Source organism: Mya arenaria, chromosome 16 (genome assembly GCF_026914265.1).
Source record: "Mya arenaria isolate MELC-2E11 chromosome 16, ASM2691426v1".
NCBI classification, from domain to species: Eukaryota; Metazoa; Mollusca; class Bivalvia; order Myida; family Myidae; genus Mya; species Mya arenaria.
This window is the reverse complement of record NC_069137.1, coordinates 34,338,391-34,358,914: the sequence shown is the minus strand read 5'-3', so window position 1 is coordinate 34,358,914 and position 20,524 is coordinate 34,338,391. Positions and strand designations below refer to the sequence as shown.

Genomic DNA, 20,524 nt, shown 5'->3' with positions numbered 1-20,524 from the left:
CACTTGGTGTTTATTCACACTGGAATGTTGTATATATAAGGACATGAGTATGAGTTGTGTCCGGGCTGTAACTTTCTCTTGTATGGTCAGATTTTAAAATGACTTGCCACATTTGTCGACATACCAAGACGACGTGTCGCGTGCAAGACCCGTGTCCCTACCTGTAAGGTCAAGGTCGGTCACACATTTATTCACACTGGAATGCTGCATATAAGGACATAGAGTAAAGGCTGTCGTGTCCGGACTGTAACTTTCTCTTGTATGGACAGATTTTAAAATGACTTGCCACATTTGTCGACATACCAAGACGACGTGTCGCGTGCAAGACCCGTGTCCCTACCTCTAAGGTCAAGGTCACACTTAGGTGTATATTCACAATGGAAGGTGTCTATTCACAACGAAATACTGCATATAAGGACATAGAGTATAGGTTGTCGTGTCCGGGCTGTAGCTTTTTCTTGTATGGACAAATTTTAAAATAATTTGCCGTATGAAAGATACACTTAGATGTTTATTCACATTGGAATGCTGAATATGAGGACATAAGAGTGTAGGATGTCAAGTATGGATGGTATTTTCTTATGTTCAGAAGCAATTTAAAATAACTTGACATGTGTATTTGACACGTAAAGGCAATATCACATTTTCATGTTGTTCAAAGGTCAATGTTACATTCGGGGGCATCCATCACATACTGTGACAGCTCTTGTTTTATGTTGTTTGGTTTGCATTGTTGTTCAAAATGTTTACCGAGGCCATAATTTAAAATCCTTTCAAAAGATTCAACTTAAACATGTAAAACACTCTTGACCTTAGCTTTTATTTTAAAAATGAATTTTTATTAAAAATATAGATCTGTATTAGTTCTACAGCTCTCTGGTCGTGTCATTTGGGTTGTCTACAATATCTTCTTGCTTACTATTTCATAGTTAACATTTAATTATACAGGGAAGCAGAAATTTTATCTGGTAGACAAGGCTGAATTGCCGGGGAAAGGAAGCGACAGTTTCGTGAGCATGGGCCACCACTACTTCCAGCGCTATGGTGAAAATCATGCTAAGGTATTAAGTGCTTCGAAAAGTTTACCCATTCAAATTATCTATAGAATATTTAATGAATTAAAGGTTCTAACAGCCTATGCAAACTTTGACCTTATTGCTGAGTAGAGATAAATAGAATCAATAGTGAATGTAAAATATGATGAAACTTAATATAGATTATACTGTCAAACACATTCTTACTATTGGATTTTTTTCCATTTCACATTTGATGATTGATTACGGTTGGATATTTTGATTCAGCTAGGGCTTATAAAATGTGTCCGTCATTATCACTTTGCTTCATGTACCAAAAGTTCTAAAATATGAAAAAGGAATGTATTAAACTTTCCAGGTTCATTTTGATAATGCAGTCGGCCAGAACAAGAACCAAACTGGTTGGTATGCCATGTGGCGTGTAATGGCAGGTAAGTTCTCTAGTCTGTTAATATTTCTGTGTCTGTTTTTTTAAGGACAAATACACTGCACCGTCTTTCGAGGTAAATCACACCATTGACACCTGCATTTGGTGCTTTAGTTTAATCGGATGCAGAACTGGATGAAGTTAAAGCGTAGCAGGCAGTTATTTGATATAAGGAGTAGGTTAACTCAATATAAACCATATGTGTAAACACCACATTATTGTAAGATTGATATATGTCTTGACAATTTGATTATAACCTGGTTAAAATCATTTGCTTTCTTTTATTTTTTGTGTATATAGATAAATTTTATTTACACTAAATAGATCTTCCAACAATGTTCAGGAATTAATGAGTGTAACGCTCGACACTATGTTGGCTGGGCACACCAAATTGGCTCCTGACTGTCACTTCGGCATCTGGAAGGTGAAGTGGTGTTGCCGTAATGCAGGAAAGTTTCAAGAAATTGCCCACACTGTAAATCTGGCCACAACATCCACCAGTTGGTTAATGACCCTCAGCAGCCAGTCACATTTTACAATTGGAAATGATTCCTCGATACATATTTCAAAACTCTTAAGAAAATTACCAAATACCACCATTTCATCAAAACATAAACCTCTCCTAGTTCCTTATTCGATTTTTTTCCATTTGTGGGCATTACTTTATTCACAAAGTTGTTTAATTGCTATGAAAATACGAAGCACATAACAAAGAAGTGATTTTCTTTCATGCTTTACGATGAAATATGGGGTTTTAACAGTGAAATAACAACAGTGAAAATATCAATTTGATATTTTCACTGCAAAATAAGGAGTGACAATATCAATTTTCAGAACTACTTTTAAAATCCTTTGTTGTTACATGTACTTGCCTTGGTCAAAACAGAACACTGGACTTCAGTAATTTATGTCAAAAAATGTTAAAAAAAAATAAAGAAATATTTTATAAATTTAAATAAATATATAATTGGAAATTAACAACTTACCGTTTATAACCGGTTATCCCGTTTATCAAACATTTTACTGATCTTTGAAGCTGAATGTTCGAACATTTGCTTTCATTCCAAACAAATTACAGACAAACACAACTGTTCGAACATAAATAAAATTTTATAGCATCGTTAAAATGTATTTTGAACTGTTAACCGTTGTAGTACGTAAAATGAGCTTCCTGGAGAATTCACACAACAATTTACAGATAGATCCGATATTTTTTACCCCACCCACATCTCAAAATGTGTCAACAAACTAGCGTGGCATTTACTCTTCGGAAAAACAAACATTTTAAAGCGAAACAGACTGGTCTCTTACAGTAAGATGACTGAATATTAACTTACTATAAAAACACACGTATATGCAGTCTTAAACTAAGAAGAATGGTTAAAATCCAATGAGTATCCATTTGTTTTGCTAACACATTTGACCTTCCAAATTTTCATTCTATAAATAGCGGCGTAGTAATTTGGTCAAAATAAAAAGTGTTTTCATTATTTTTTGGAACATTTGTGCACTAATAATACTTCCTTTTTTACTGTTCATAAAACTTTGCAATAGAAAACGAGCGAATAATAAGCTATAAGAATGAATAGCAGAGAACTATTTCTCAGCAAACCGAAAGTAGAAAAGTTGACAGCTATAATTATGCATGAGGGGCACCCCACGGGTAGCGGCGTAAAGCCCACCCTTTTCAAAAAAGGGGGTAATTCAGAAATAAATAAAAAACAAATAAATCTCCGAAAATAAGCATAAAAGATACAGAAAATTTGTTTATTTCAGTGTAAGATCGTATTTAATTTCACTCGTGGTCATTAAAAAACTACATTTTCACTCGTGGCTTCGCCACTCGTGAAAATATGTTTTTTTTATGACACTCGTGAAATAAAATACGATCTTACACTGAAATAAACAAATATCCTCTATATCCTCTATTTATGCATATCTACAATTATTTATTTTGAATAAGGAATAGGGAACTAGTTCGAAAAAGGAATAAGGAATAAGGAACTAACTTATCGTCCATATATTTTTATGCCTTCCGGTTTTGTTTTCTTCTAATTTATACTATTAATAAACTTAATACATTATCTATAAATAAATGTATTATTATAATAACAATGCTTAACTGCAGCGCGTTTGGCCGTTGCAATAAAGGTGCGAAAAAAATGGCCAATGATGATTAGAGCTTTGAAAGTTGCATATCGGTAGTACATGTAAAACTGATGTTTCTTCTTCAAATTAAGTAAACTCTTGTGCTTGCCTTTTAACAGTACAAAACGCCACAAAATATGTATTCAACTCGACGACATGGTTTTGTGTGGGGGGTTTGTGTGTAAAAAATTTGATATCATGAGTACTGGATCTGTAAATTGAGCTGTTCGTTGCTGACGTTCCTCGCGCGCTTTTATACGCAACCTGGTGAAATCATATTTACTTTAACACTCACACTTATGAGTTTCACATAATATAGACATAAAAGGTCTTATCAATAGAATAAAATAGTTTAATTGTTGTGGGACATTTTCGTGGCTTGTCACACCAGATCTTTTAATTTATCTTAATTCAAGTTTTGCATATATACATGTATGTATGTATATCGATACCCTTTTTCTATGAACTACCTGAAATGACAGCCCATCATAAAAAAAACTTATGAACAGTTTTTCTACAAATACGCAAATACATGGACAGATCATAAGTCTTCCTTTCTTAATTACATTATTACATTTCATTGTGGATTTTAAGTGTTTTTTAGTAGTTCTAGTAGCTCTTAGTAGTGCTTATAATAGCTCCAAGTAGCTCTAAGTAGTGCTTATAATAGCTCCAAGTAGCTCTAAGTAGTGCTTATAATAGCTCCTAGTAGCTCTAAGTAGTGCTTATAATAGCTCCTAGTAGCTCTAAGTAGTGCTTATAATAGCTCCTAGTAGCTCTAAGTAGTGCTTATAATAGCTCCTAGTAGCTCTAAGTAGTGTTTATAATAGCTCCAAGTAGCTCTAAGTAGTGCTTATAATAGCTCCTAGTAGATCTTAGCAGTGCTTGGTAGCTCTGATTGGCATTCTAGCATGACCACAGTCAGGTGGAACTCGCTGGTCACCCTGGACTTGGCCACAACCAGAAGTTCAACTGCATGCCGTTAAAGTCAATTCGGGGCTATTTGGTGGTCAGGAAACACGCTGAAGTAAATACACTGTATATTGTTTACTGTTTAGAAGGAAAATCTGACATAGAGAGAAAAACAGTTGGAATCTGCATCAGAGAACAACCTGAACAATTTTCGGAGCACTGTACATACTCTCCTGCTGTTAGATTTACACACACGCCCCGAGTCACTTTGCTTTGTCTGATTTCAATCAAAATCGATGCAACCAAAATTAGTTATGTTAAAATATTGGTTATATGTAGCTACAATAATGAGCGATCAGGGATACTTTTTTTTTTATTATCATGACATTTCTTATGTTTCCCTGTAACGAGTCTGCCATACATATTAAAAAAATCGTTAAAAGACTCGTTGACGGCCATTTAGGTGGACTATGGTTATATGTAGCCTTCCTCTTACAAAACCTTGGAAAAGTTGTTTCCCTTGTATTTAAAGTTGCTATTTATTTCGAAGGAAATGTTAACGAAAAACACGTCGATGTTTGGAAATTTACGGGTTAAATCATTGTGGTCATAGGCTTGTACGTTTGAATTGAAACATGCTTAATCAAAAGTACACATACATTTAGAAAAAAAAACGAAAGTGCATGGTGTAGTAGGTAACTTGTAAGTCTCACATCAAAGACGATTAATAGATAAACACTGAATAAATTTCAAAAACAACGAATATAAAATCAACATAAGTGAGGGCTGTCTTGTGGTGTCCCCCTCTCATTCAAGTGGTTATGAGTTAGATAACCAGTAGGGGAAACTTCTCATTGCTTCCTAAATAGACATCAGTACTGGTTTATAACCAAAGAAATGGACCCGAGTTAGGAGTGATTATCATGACTATATCTTTAATAGCTTTTTATATGCTTAATAGTTGTGACATTGGCATTTTTACCAGAAAGATAAGATTTATTTTGAGATTGCAAGATAGCAACAGTTCCACATTTATTAGCTCATGAAAACTTTTGAACCTACCATATTTTCCCGACTATAAGGCGATCCGCTTATAAGACGACCCCCCTACTTTGCCCATGAAATCTGGTGTTTTTGTCTTGACTCGTTTATAAGATGGGGTAATTTTTAAAGCAAATCCAGCACTTGAAATTCTCCAAGTCTGTGATAATGTTCAAGCTTAACAGTCAAATATCAACTAAATTTGTTCATTTGCTTGGGATTATTGATTTTTATTTTCCGATGGTATGATATGTTTGAACCAGCCTAGACGCAATTTTGGGATTTAAGTGGGTTCATACCGTATTTGATTGACCTATTTAAATACAAACCATTGCAGTGCATCTTTGATCTTTACACAGCTCTTGCTGTGACGTCACAAATTGTACTGTTTGATCTGCAGCCGACAAACAGAGCAAATTCCATTACATGTGTTAATGAGTTATATTTTCGCAAGTGTTTGTTTCGATTGCAGTTGATGGGACTTAAATTTTGAGTAATAAATAACCATTGATGATTGCGGATAAATTAATGTAGCAATTTATAAAATATGTATTGAAATCTGCTAGTTACATGCATGTGCATAATATATACAAAGCCTTATAGTAAGGAAAAAGTAAGTTTTATTTACGACATAGAAAAAATAACAATGCATTAAAAAAAAAAAAACGTCGAAATATTTTTATTTTAAAAGTAACAAAATATGTCTCCTGTGAAAAACAACGTGTTTGGACCGATAACATGTGTTATATTGAGTGTTCATCGTAGCGAAACAAAGCAGATCTATGGTCGTCTTAATCCGATGGGTGTGATCGTGTCACTTTTATTGGGGTGTCATCCACAGACAATAAATCAGTCAGTTGAATACCTTATGTTGAATTTTCCTGATTATGACTCTATTCTTTATGAAATTCTTGAAAGACTCGCCTATAAGAAGGGGCCCCTACTTTAAGGTTCAAAATCAGGACCAAATTTCCCCGTCTTATAGTCGAGAAAATACGGTACATGGTGAAGGAAATGGAAGTTTTTTGTATCTAATTTATTACAGAGCAATGGTACTGATTAATGTTGTATGTATTATTGTATAGAACTTGGTTATTTGATAAATCAATTCAGTATGCTTTATTTCCAGGTTTGATATGAAATAATAGTAAAGTTTGTTCTTGCTCTGCCACCTACATGTTATTCAGCTTAGGAAAGCTGTTTGTCCTGGAAGTAAGTCTTCTGTTAACATGTTTCCTTGGCGACCATCTACTTACACATCCTGTTACTAACCAGCGATATCTGGTTGCCATTGGTGACAGTCTCACTCATGGATTTGTAGGAGCCATCTCTTGGGTCATTGTTATTGATGCAAAGGTAAAAATAAGTTTAAGTTTGCCATTAACTCTAAGTGTTTACACTTTCTCTTTAATTGGCAGAGAATTTTTTTAGTCTTGATAGCATGGAATGTACATATTTTATTCATGCATACTTAAGGTAAATTATTATTTCATTTATTACAAATCTGAAACATTTCAGCTTAAATCATACTAGAATGAAATCCGCTGCATTATATCAAACTTGATACTTGTTTCGATGTTACAAAATACCTATAACATATTTGTAGTATGGCCCATCACTCTGGCTTAACTTAGAATTTACTCTTGTGAATTTTTGCCGTGGTTTACTTTCAGAACAGACATGATATTGCCCAGTGTTTGCTGTGTTTGATGTTTGCCATGGCTGTAGATGTGGACCATTTCATCGCTGCAAAATCACTTAGCTTAGAGGTATACCTCTGTTAAATTTTTCTCTTTTTTATTTTAAATGTTATGTTAGCATGGATGTCCCTGCATCAATTTTAAGTCTTGTCTCATCGTTGAGAGCTATTTGAAGTAACTTGGCAAACATGTTGCTAATGAGGACATGGGATGTCACACAAAAGGCTGTGGTCTGCAGATTCTAGGTCGAGGTCTCCTGAGAGGAGTTATGTCTAGACTATTATTGGAATAATACCAGCCAGCAGTGGGTTAACTTGGAAGAAAGATTAAAGTTATTGGTCCCAGGTTCAGTAACGTCTGGCTGGTTTCTTTACTGGTTTCTAGCTCTTGAACAGCTGCTTAATCCTCATCATATCAAAGACTGTGTTTTTTGTCTGCTTTTTTTCACCAAACCAAGTTAAAGCACTTGCTCATTCCTATTGTATTTTAATACCACCGATAGGTTTGATCACTTATATTTGAGGTTTTATCACTGATATTGAAGGATTGATCACTGATATTGGAGGTTTGATTGCTGATATTGGAGGTTTGAACACTGATATTGGAGGTTTGATTGTTGATATTGGAGGTTTGATTGCTGATATTGGAGGTTTGAACACTGATATTGGAGGTTTGATTGCTGATATTGGAGGTTTGATCGCTGATATTGTAGGTTTGATTGCTGATATTGGAGGTTGAATGCTGATATTGGAGGTTTGAACACTGATATTGGAGGTTTGATTGCTGATATTGGAGGTTTGAACACTGATATTGTAAGTTTGATTGCTAATATTGGAGGTTTGATTGCTGATATTGGAGGTTTGATTGCTGATATTGGAGGTTGAATGCTGATATTGGAGGTTGAATGCTGATATTGGAGGTTTGAACACTAATATTGGAGGTTTGATTGCTGATATTTGAGGTTTGAACGCTGATATTGGAAGTTTGAACACTGATATTGGAGGTTTGATTGCTGATATTGGAGGTTTGATTGCTGATATTGTAGGTTTGATTGCTGATACTGGAGGTTGAATGCTGATATTGGAGGTTTGAACACTGATATTGGAGATTTGATTGCTGATATTTGAGGTTTGAACGCTGATATTGTAGGTTTGATTGCTGATATTGGAGGTTTGATTGCTGATATTGTAGGTTTGATTGCTGATATTGGAGGTTGAAAGCTGATATTGGAGGTTTGAACACTGATATTGGAGGTTTGATTGCTGATATTTGAGGTTTGAACGCTGATATTGGAGGTTTGATCACTGATATTGGAGGTTTGAATGCTGATATTTGAGGTTTGAACTCTGACATTGGAGGTTTGCACACAAATATTGAAGATACAGGCCAGGGAAAGGGATTTATTTAATTAATAATTATCAATACATTTAGTTATTTCCACTGCATATTATTATTTTCAATTTAATGTTCAAACCCCCGATATTGACATCCAAACCTCTAACATCAGCGTTCAAACCTTCAGTTATTCTGTTCAAAGAAGTTCATACTGACTTATTAAATTACTTTAATAAAAAGGAAATAAATGTGTAATCAACTACATGTATGTTATGTTGAGCATCCATACCTGTACTATTTAATCACCTAACAGGTAAAAGTATTGGGTCTTTTCTTGACCCCAAGCACTTGGTTAAACGCTTGAAGCCATATTCAATACAATTCTTATACTTTTCCTTAGATATGTCTCAGTGATTCCAACCTAATAATATTATAGTCAAATCAAAACATTGAATTCTGAAATGTAAGTTATATATAAGTTGATTACCAAATACAGCCCTTGTTTGTTCAACCCATGTATTGAGACACACCCTGTTGTTGAGTAAAGAAATTGGCCATTTGTGCTCTATTCAAGTTGTCATACAAAATTGTTCTCATATACATGTATTCATTTAATGGCAATCCAATTATGAATTAAAGATCTGTTATATGATACAAAAATAAATTAATATTTATTAATAACTTCATTTGGTCATTTCTTTATTTCATGGCCATAATAATTATGTAGCTGAATGAAATGTTTTGCCATCAATCACCATTGCAAGATAAATCAATGGATTTTTTTTCTTTCTTTCAGTCTTTTTCTGCATTCACATTACGTAAACTGTATATACAAAGTAATATAATTGTAGTGTATCAGTAGGCATATTGTTCCTCCTTTTTTTCAGGCAGCCTTGTCGTTACCCTCCCGACCACCATTCCATGCCACAACTGTGATATTTCTTGTGGACCTTATTCTTCTCATCATGGCAGCCATTCTAAAATCTGGAACACCTCTGACTTTAGCCCTCATGTTCACTGTTGCCTGGTTTTCTCACCATGTGAGAGATGGGACTAGGAGGGGGCTATGGTTACCTCCCTTTACTGAAACACCGCCATTGTCAGGATTGGCATATTTAGGACTGATTATGGTTATACCTTTGTTAGGCAGAATTTTATATACAAATTGGTTGCAGTTTTCTACTGACAGACAGTTAAAGATCATAGAAAGTAACATTGTATAGTGATTTTATTATGAATTGTTTATAATTAATAAATCATTTGGTACTATATGCATTGTGGTCAAGTTTTCAATTATCTACAATACAACGAGAGTGGACGAGAAACAGTTTAGCAAGTAAAGGACCACCTCTTGTGTTATATAGAAATTGCTAAGTAAAAAGGAACACCTTGTAAGATTTATATTTTAATCCACAGTAATAGTTTTATCAAAAGCTACAGGGGTTTTGTTTACTGTGTTATGAAAAACAATGTACATTTAAACCTTTCTTGCAGATCAATGTATGAAAGTACACATATCATGTAGATAAGTACACATATGATGTATGTAAGTACACATTTAATGTATGTAAACACACATATAATGTATGCAAGTACACATTATGTAATTACACATATACTGTATGTAATTACACATATGTAAGTACACATACATTGTATGTAAGTACACATATAATTACATGATGTTATGCACATTTTAACATAATATTAAGCAATTTGCGGACAGAAGTAATTAAGCAAATTGTGCTAGGTTTCAACTAAAACTAATAACATACGAGGACTTATAGGTCTTGCAAGTCGTCAGTTTTTTAGTCTTGCTTCTTTAAGCCAGGTAAATGCTGTTTGTGTGAACTACTATTGTTTAACAGCTTAATCATCTTCTAAATGATTTCATCACAATCTTAATTTCTTTCAAATTTAGTAGATTACACAATACAACAATTTGTTGAGCCACTAGATTTTCGACGTAAACGAGTCAGTCCTATTCACAATGAGTTTAGGGGAAAGCCATTTGTATGCATGCAGCAATGACCTGCTCTATTTTGCATAACATTTTCTGTTTGATCTGACATTTCTCTAGTTGAAATTCATTCCCCGACTGTAAATATAATCAGCGACTTTAAATATAAGGAAGTTCTATTTCTATTAGGAAGTTGAAGACTTTTTGCGCAATGCTTGCTTGAAAGAAAGCGGGAAATCTTGACCATGATGACAATGCAATTCTTATTAATGTGATGAAAAGTGATGAAATATGTCCTCGTATGTTAGTTTATTTTGATTGCCAATATAAATGAACTGAAAGTTGTTCATTAATATACAAACAGATCAAGTTCTGTAATAATTACTTCACTGATGGACTAACCATTTTACTTCTTAGATGAAAAGAGTGGACACAAGTAAATTGTGAACATTTAAATGTCATATGAATTTTTATACATCAATTAACCAACCCTATTACCCTATCTTCCATATTTTATGTATTTGTTACATAAGTTACTATAGCATAGAAAGTCAACAAATTATAACATTCATATACTGCAAAAATCAACTATAGGTAGCATGCATTAAATAAATTGAATCATTTGAACGTACATGTACCTTCAATCTTGTATTTTGTTTTACTAAATGAGAAATATATAAACAGTGACTAGCAGAAATAATTCTTAAAGTGCATTTTTTTTAATAATAAGTGTTTGCGTCAAATCAAATACCTTATTAACAAACCTTGAAATTACCATTGACCTTAAACCCAACATCACACTGCATGTGTTATCATTCCATTTCCAGTCACATAAAACTATTAACGTCATATTTCCGGCTTAAGCCTTATTTCCCTATAGAATCTATCTCTGCTTGTCAACATTCATATAAGTTTGTAAAACATTGAATTATCATTATGTTTACTATATTCGGCTTGTATAACCATAATAAATAGTACCATAAATTGGACACCCCTCGTTTTCATAAAATGTTTGTATCCCTCAAGTGACAAAAGTAAGATCATAGTTCTTTCATTTTCTAAGTTTTGAGGCCAAAAAGGTCTCTACACCCATTTTCATACACGTTACAGTAATGAACATAATAATAACAGATTGTTTGTGGTCTATTCCTCAGAACATCATTTATACAAAATGATCTATGACTTGTTGTTTACAAAATATATGGAAGTGAATGATAAAAAATAAAATAAACATACATTTTGAACTTTTAAATTGATATTGTTTTTTATCTATGTGAAGCTGTAACTCAGTGATTGGGACAGGAACACATCAGTTATTATGCATGTAGTTCATAGAATTACTTTTATCCAGCAGAACAAAATTATTTTGATAATTTTGAACTTGCTTCTTGGATATATTGAACTGTATATGCAAAGTCTGTTTATAGAAATGTACTGCGAGCATAAAATTAAAATAAAAACCCAATTCAAAATTAAATTATGTTTAAAACAAGATCAGGTACACATATTTCATTAATTTTAACATTTTGCACAAATTTCAACCTTACAATTTCATTTTGAAACAATAATTTCAATTTTTCTCAATCTCAACAATTAAGACAATTTAATCTTAAATTCGCACATATTCACTTCAATCAAGAGTGAAAACTACAGAAATGTGTCTTTGTGTTAAAAACTTTCATGTAAAATATCCCAGGCCATCCTTAAATATTGTTTGTTTTCAGTGGCCCTATTTATGGTTGACCATAAAATGACTTTACAACTGACAAGAGATCAAAATACAACTATTTGTTGAGCCTACACCAGGAGTGAACATATTAATTTAAGTGTGGACATTTTAAGTGAGCTGGTTGGACCACTGGAACCCAATATCTGTACAGGGATGGCCTTATATGACGCCTTGGTGTCCTACAGAACGGAGTTCAGAAAGGAAACAATGTACAGGTACCTATATATTAAAAGCAAGGCCAGCAGAAATTGGTCTCATAGTGCATGTCTCGGATAGGTCAGTTTTGACTTCATAATATCTTTTATAATTGTAAAAAAGGAAATCAATAACCCCTAAGGACATGCTTACAGACAGTCTCAAGACCAAACACTTAGTAAAACACTTTTATTGAATTACAAAGAATCCTCTTTAATTCATTCCGTTTTACCTGGGAGTAGGATTGGTCCCACATACCAAAAAAATGTGAAGAATTGTACAATTTTAAATAGTAATAAAATTCAGCAAATTTTATCATAAAAACTCAGCTACAATGAAAGAAATATTTGCAGTTCTGAAGTCAGACTTGAGACTGTTCGTAATCATGGCCCTTGACTTTCAAAACACCTTACAACATGGTGCCACCAATTTATTTTCAGTCACAAAAGTCTATGATGATGTCATAGTTCACCTTACGTCATGACAACTAAAAGACCTATATCCGCTCAGTCATTCATTTCATCTATTTTACTGTAGAACTTCATTACACCTTGTCACCAAAATATCATGCTTAAAATAGTTTTAAATCATAAATGTACATGTATAACAAATTGTTACAAATAATGTTCCATACAGTTACAGCAGACATACTGATGTTATTCATAATTTAGACTGAAGTTTGCTGAATATCTGCTGAAATAGCAACGATGATTAATTTAAGATTCCCATTTAATAAAGGATACTTTCATCATTCTTTTCCTTAAATTTTCACATTTTTCGTTTACATTTTCAGAATCAATGTGTGAAAACTGAGTTCTTCATTGAAAGAATGCATGTTTGTCTTCTTGTGTACAGATTTTTTAAGACTGGATTTTTTAACATCTGATACAAACATTCAGAAATACAATAATATAAAAATAAACTTCTATAGAAATGTAGCAACGTATGTACGAGAAAGGCACATGATTATGATAAGCAAAAGTTCCATTTTTACGGTGTTTCTAAGCCAACACTAACGGTAACATAAAGTGACCCCAATGGCAGGCTTGGTTTCAACTATGTGTCTACCCAGTGCAGAAATAAAAAAAATTGACGTGTATCTATGTGAAATATAAGAAATGTTCAACAAATGCAGAAATTGAAAACTAGTAAATTAAATGGTAAACACATGTGTAATCAAGTTTATCTTATATGAATTTTATCAGATTTGCATATCCTTTTTTAGTTGAATATCATTAATTTCATTAATAAGTGATATTCATACAGTAATTTTTGAAAAGAAAGTGTTTACAGCAATACACATTCTATACATCAAGCAATTCATTACTAGGACTTTTGGACTTATTCACAAGTCAAAATTGAATCAGTTTTGTATTGTGAGGACAAAAGAAACATTGTTACGGCTCAGTTCAACTCTAAATTAAACACTCATTGCATAGTTAATATAAAACTTTTAGATCTCCTCTCTAAAATCTTGATAAACCTTATCCCATTTAGAACATGTACATCAAATTTGTTTAAGAAAAAACTGCCTTCAATTTATAATAAGTCTTTCTTGTAACATATTTCAAAGCTTTCTTATTACACAAGCATGGAACTCGAACTATTACACTGACATAACTAGTCTGCACCAAAAATCGTGCTATAAGTGATACATACATGTACACATGCTAGGACGCATGAAATTGACAATGAATATTAAACCTTAACAATTTAGTCTATAACAAGGTTTATATAAAATTACAGCTTTAAATAAGACCGATATCTATATATACACTGAACAACTATATACTACATATTGCCACAGGGGAGTTATAAAACAGGACTTATAATGACTTCATCATTCACAGATGATCGACCAATAAAATTGTGTCTTTCATTTGGATGACAGTAGGGATTATATGACCTGTCCATAAGCACTGAAATTCTATTGGTCAATCTCCTACTGCACCATTCAATTTCAACCAATCAGCATTCATGTAGCAAACACTTGTATGACATTGTAAACATCTGTCCAATCAGATAAGAAATGAGATTTTGCAGTGACCAATCATAGAATGGCACACTTCCACCATGACTTCTTCTGTTCCTGATTGGATGTCAGTTTTCTTCCCCCTCCTCCCTTTGGTGGTGATGAAGCATCCTTTAATGAGAGGGAAATTATTATAAAGAAAGCTGTAAAATTCTGAAGCAAGATGGTAATGGTTTTAATAAATTCGTTTTACCAAAGCACCACATAGGGAATGTTAATGCTATTGGTTTTCTGTAAAACAAGGGGCATAGCTCACCAGTCGTGTAAAGCAATGGAGCTTGCTGTGACATACAGTAATGTGACTTTTGTCTCTAGCAACATGTTTAACATGTTCTTTTTGAATATCTTGAAAGTTTTTGGGTTCTGGGCTGGATTTCTGTTTTTGTACAATAGGTTTTGACCAGTATAGAATACTCCAGGCATGGGAGCTACTGGCACCAATAATTAACATATTTCCTTATGATTGAACCAGCAACCTTCTGCACCAGAAGCGAACATTCAACCACTAGGCTATCACTAAGCTATCACTAGGCTATCAGGGCAGTCATGTCGAGGAAAAGAAAGCCTGTAGACTATTTACCAGTTTCCTGTCCATCTTTGCCTTGATATCGCGTGCGAGCGTGAAAAATGCCTCCTCTACATTGATACTGGCTTTTGCACTCGTTTCCATGAACTTGATTCCATGCTCTATCGCTAACTGTGTAAAGAAGACATGAAACTTTATAAGAATGGCAAAACAAACAAGAGCTGTCACAGAGACAGCGCGCTCGACTATTCCGCCGCTTTTCAGTGTAAGGATTGAAAAGTTTTGGCGAAACATGCATGGATCACTGTTAGATTAGATTTCAATTCAATACATTATGTGCTGAGATATAAACATAAATGTGGTTACATGAAAAATTTTAACCATAATTTTCAAGTCTAATAATAAAGGGCCATTATTTGCAAAATACAGTTATCTCACTTGGTTATTCAATTAGGTTGGGTGGTTGAATACCATTGCATAAAGTCTCAATGCAATACATCAAGTAGTTGCTGAGATATTATCCTGTGTGTGGTAACATGCAAGACTGTAACCAGAATTTCTAAGTCGCATAATAAAGGGCAATTATATGCATTAAATGCAAACAAGAGTTAGCTTACTTGGTTTATTAAGTAGGTTGGATGGCTGAGTACCATTGTATCAAGTCTCAATGCAATACCTCAAGTAGTTGCTGAGATATTAACGTATGTGTGCTTGCACACAAAACCTTAACCAGATTTTCTAAGTCGAATAATAAAGGACAATTATTTGCATTAAATGCAAACAAGAGTTATCTTACTTGGTTAATTAAGTAGGTTGGATGGTTGAGTACCATTGTATCAAGTCTCAATGCAATACCTCAAGTAGTTGCTGAGACATTTACCTATGTGTGCTTGCATCCAAAACCTTAACCAAGGGGTGACGCCAACGCGACGCCGATGATTTTTATCTTCATGAAGCAAACACTAAGGCTAGTCTGTTGTTTTTTGGTCAAAAAGGGTCACAACTGACCAATTATTAAATCCAGAGTTATGGACCTTACTGTAAATGAGTGTATTGTCAACATGTGTACCAAGTTTCATTAGATTATTTACATCAAGTGACATTATAGGTTTTTTTGATTGTTTTTATTGTATGGTGGCCCGGACAAACTCAGATAAGGGAAGTTTAAGTGTAGATAACCAAAAACATGTTGGGCAGGATTATGGTTCTTTGGTTATACACTCCCTTATTACCATCTATCTGAATTTCATGTTTCATTTCAATTTAGTATTTTCCAATATATGGCCTTGACAAGTATCCATTTTTTAAATATATCAGGTTAGGGGGGATACATGTAACTAAAAAATATGCTAGCAGGATTATAGTTCTTTGGTAATGCACTTCCTCGTATTGCCATCAAACTAGATTTGAAGTTACATTTCAATTCCTTAAGTAATTTCCAAGATATGACCTGGACAAGCACCAAAAATGGTTATGGGGAGAAACTTAATTAAGGTTAGGTAGTAAGACCCTAATGTGCATCATTTCAAGCTATGATCTACTTGATAATTACTTAATGTGTGTCATTTCTTGGATTAAAAAACAATTTTTTTAAGAACTTACAATTTTATTTAAACTTCTCATTTCAGATTATCTTTTTTATAAATATCATCCAAAAGACAAGAAAAACTCTTTATTTCATTTATTTTTTAACATTTTGGTAATATTTGGAAACCTCGTAACAAAAAATCAGAACGCTTTCAGAAATATTACATTATTGATCACTGTTACTCACATCATCAACAAATATAATCAAACTGTACTGGTATTACAATTTTAACATCCTGTTTTGACCGCGTAAAAACTGGAACATCGAAGTTTTAAGCTAAATGAACAAGTTCTAGAAATATTCCTGTTCCTACACTGCACTTTCTCTTATCACCATCTATCTACATATCTACAAGTTTTATTTCATCAGTAGTTTTGGAAGTGAAAAATGGTTAAGGGGATATAACTTAATAAATATGCATGCTAGGATTATGGTTCATGTGCACCGCACTTCCTCTCATTGCCATCTATCTTTATTCTAAGTTTTATTTCAATCCCATCAGTAGTTATGAAGTTATTTTCGGAACAAGAATGTGATGGATGGACAGACAAAGCAGCAACTATATGCTCACCCTTCAGAAGGATAAAAATGGTGATCATGTTTTGACTGACCTGTTCCCCTCGTTCCTTGCTGACCTGTCGCTTGTCGTTCATGTCACACTTGTTTCCCAAAATCATCTTCTCCACGTCTCTCGATGCATGCTGCAATACATGAATGTAACAACCCAAGTTAAGGTTATTTTTGGGAGAGCAAAATATTGCCTGTTTCTAACATCTGGTTATGCATACAAAACAAGAGGGCCCTAAAGTCAACACTTCCTTCCAGTCAAACAAGGGGCATAAGTCAACAATTAATTAAGTCAGGGTTGGGGGCCTTGACTTGTTATTTGTGCCTATTATTGTGGCTACCAACACATGTACCAAGTTTCATTTGAATAGCATGAACAGATTTTGAATTAAAGCCATCAGTGAAAAATGAGCGCACTGACCCACCCAGGCTTTGAAGTATGCAATATACCTGAGAGCACAAAATTGGATGTTTTCAACATCTTGTAAAGTATACCAACCAAAAAAGAAACAAGAGCTGTCACAGTATGTGACGAATGCCCCCGAATGTGACATTGACCTACGAACAAGGTCAGTACATGAAAAGTTGATCTTGCCTTTACGTGTCAAATACATATGGCAAGTTATTTTAAATTGCCTCTAAACATAAAAAATACCACCCATACTTGACAAACTACACTGTTATGTCCTTATATTCAGAATTCCCTTGTGAATAAACACTTAGTGTATCTTTCACCTTAGAGGTAGGGACATGGGTCTTGCACACGACACGTCGTCTTCGTATGTGGAACAAAAAAAATCTGTCCATACAAGAGAAAGTTACAGCCCGGACACGACAACCTATACCCTATGTCCTTGTATGCAGCACTCCATTGTGAATAAACACTAAGTGTGACCTTGACCTTTGAGGTAGGGACACGGGTCTTGCATGCGACATGTCGTCTTCGTATGTGGAACACATGTGGCAAGTTATTTTAAAATCTGTCCATACAAGAGAAAGTTACAGCCCGGACACGACAACCTATACTCTATGTCCTTATATGCAGCACTCCATTGTGAATAAACACTAAGTGTGACCTTGACCTTTGAGGTAGGGACATGAGTCTTGCACGCCACACGTTGTCTTGGTATGTGGAACACATGTGGCAATTTATTTTAAAATCTGTCCGTACAAGGGAAAGTTACAGCCTGGACACGACAACCAATACTCTATGTCCTTATATGCAGCACTCCATTGTGAATAAACACTAAGTGTGACCTTGACCTTTGAGGTAAGGACACGAGTCTTGCACGCCACACGTCGTCTTGGTTTGTGGAACACATGTGGCAAGTTATTTTAAAATCTGTCCATACAAGGGAAAGTTACAGAGCCTGACGGACGGACAGACAGACGGACGGTGCGATTTTAATATGCCCACCTTCGGGGGCATAAAAAAAGATTAATATTGAAGTTTTTTATTTCATTTAATAGAATGCTAAAGATCTTCTAATGTAGATCAGTTGATAAAGTGTTACAGATTATTCAATGAGATGTTACAGATTGTTAAATGAAAATTAACATATTAGTTAATGATATGTTACAGGTGTTTCCGACACTTTATCTTAAGAGACATGCAAGGGCTTTTTCAATGCTCACATATACCAACTAAGCAAAAAGATACATACCTCTTCAATATTTCTTATCCAGTTTCGGATGTTGTCGAAGGACTTCTCATTTGTAATATCATACACCAGCATTATACCCTGCAAATAGAAGCACAGTGAAAAAAGCCGCTGTGTAGGACAATACACATCATGGCACTGGCTGTACAGTTAGTGCAGTTGTTAGGGCACTCGCTTCTTACCTAGGTGACCCAGGCTCTGGTTTCTTCCACAACTCAAGACCACACTCTCGCGTAAAATCGTGCCAACGAGAGTGATTAATATAATGTTGTAATAACTTGTTTCACAATTGTTGTAAAATAAATAAGTTAAAACTAAACTAGTACATTGTTGTTACAAATTTGGTATAGAACAGTAATAAAAACATAATCATCACTCAATCTAGTTTAATGCAAAGGTTAAATGAAAACTTCCTTTTCACCAAAAACAAGACTTCGTGTAGGAAAGGTAATATTGCACTTTTTGCAGTATGCTCATAGTTTGTATAAAATAGTATAAAATCAGTTTTACCATCAGGAAATCCAGTATATTTATTATTACACTGTCTTCACTTAACATTATTTGTATAACTATTACTATACAACTATTATAATTCAAGAAAAGAAGTTTACTTTTGATTAAACAGAGCAAGCTTTTTAAGTGGATGTGAAGTAATCTAATCATGAAGGCTGAATGAGCAAGGTTTTGAGTCGGATGTGAAGTAATCTAATCATGAAGGCTGAATGAGCAAGGTTTTGTGTCGGATGTGAAGTAATCTAATCATGAAGGCTGAATGAGCAAGGTTTTGAGCCGGATGTGAAGTAATCTAATCATGAACGCTGAATGAGCAAGGTTTTGTGTCGGATGTGAAGTTATCCAATCATGAAGGCTGAATGAGCATGGTTTTGGGTCGGATGTGAAGTAATCTAATCATGAACGCTGAATGAGCAAGGTTTTGTGTCGGATGTGAAGTAATCTAATCATAAACGCTGAATGAGCATGGTTTTGAGTCGGATGTGAAGTTATCTAATCATGAAGGCTGAATGAGCATGGTTTTGAGTCGGATGTAAAGTAATCTAATCATGAACGCTGAATGAGCATCGTTTTGAGTCGGATGTGAAGTTATCTAATCATGAAGGCTGAATGAGCAAGGTTTTGTGTCGGATGTGAAGTTATCTAATCATGAACGCTGAATGAGCATGGTTGTGTGTCAGATGTGAAGTAATCTAATCATGAAGGCTGAATGAGCATGGTTTTGAGTCAGATGTGAAGTAATCTAATCATGAAGGCTGAATGAGCATGGCTTTGTGTCGGATGTGAAGTTATCTAATCATGAACGCTGAATGAGCATGGTTTTGTGTCAGATGTGAAGTAATCTAATCATGAAGGCTGAATGAGCATGGTTTTGAGTCAAAGTGAAGTAATCTAATCATGAAGGCTGAATGAGCATGGTTTTGTGTCGGATGTGAAGTAATCTTATCATGAAGGCTGAATGCGCATGTTTTATCTAATCATGAAAGCTGAGTGAGCATGGTTTTGTGTCGGATGTGAAGTAATCTAATCATGAAGGCTGAATGAGCATGGTTTTGAGTCGGATGTGAAGTTATCAAATCATGAAGGCTGAATGAGCATGGTTTTGTGTCGGATGTCAAGTAATCTAATCATGAAGGCTGAATGAGCATGGTTTTGA

General features: G+C 34.3%; 2 protein-coding genes across 8 annotated transcripts in view; one reads left to right on the top strand and one right to left on the bottom strand.

The window, feature by feature from the left end:
- Positions 1-1,296: 1,296 nt before the first annotated feature.
- On the top strand, positions 1,297-11,544 carry LOC128221371 (transmembrane protein 267-like). Of its 6 annotated transcripts, none has more exons than XM_052929972.1 (4): positions 1,297-1,465; positions 6,692-6,918; positions 7,236-7,331; positions 9,485-11,544. In XM_052929972.1, the coding sequence occupies exons 2-4, from the start codon at positions 6,739-6,741 to the stop codon at positions 9,818-9,820; spliced, it is 612 nt and encodes a 203-aa protein (XP_052785932.1). In that variant the 5' UTR covers positions 1,297-1,465; positions 6,692-6,738; the 3' UTR covers positions 9,821-11,544. The 6 variants fall into 6 exon arrangements, with proteins under 6 accessions (XP_052785932.1, XP_052785931.1, XP_052785930.1 ...); XM_052929971.1 differs by lacking the exon at positions 1,297-1,465 and adding an exon at positions 5,041-5,138; XM_052929970.1 differs by lacking the exon at positions 1,297-1,465 and adding an exon at positions 5,056-5,216.
- Positions 9,987-20,524, bottom strand: part of LOC128221369 (ras-related protein Rab-8A) — a 34,888-nt gene continuing 24,350 nt past the window's right edge. For both annotated transcript variants that reach the window (XM_052929968.1, XM_052929967.1), the window contains exons 4-7: positions 18,859-18,936; positions 17,239-17,328; positions 15,094-15,210; positions 9,987-14,624 (exon numbers count right to left, since the gene is read on the bottom strand). In XM_052929968.1, the coding sequence (XP_052785928.1) occupies positions 14,532-14,624; positions 15,094-15,210; positions 17,239-17,328; positions 18,859-18,936 (378 nt within the window). In that variant the 3' untranslated portion in view covers positions 9,987-14,531. The remainder of the gene's footprint in view (positions 14,625-15,093; positions 15,211-17,238; positions 17,329-18,858; positions 18,937-20,524) is intronic.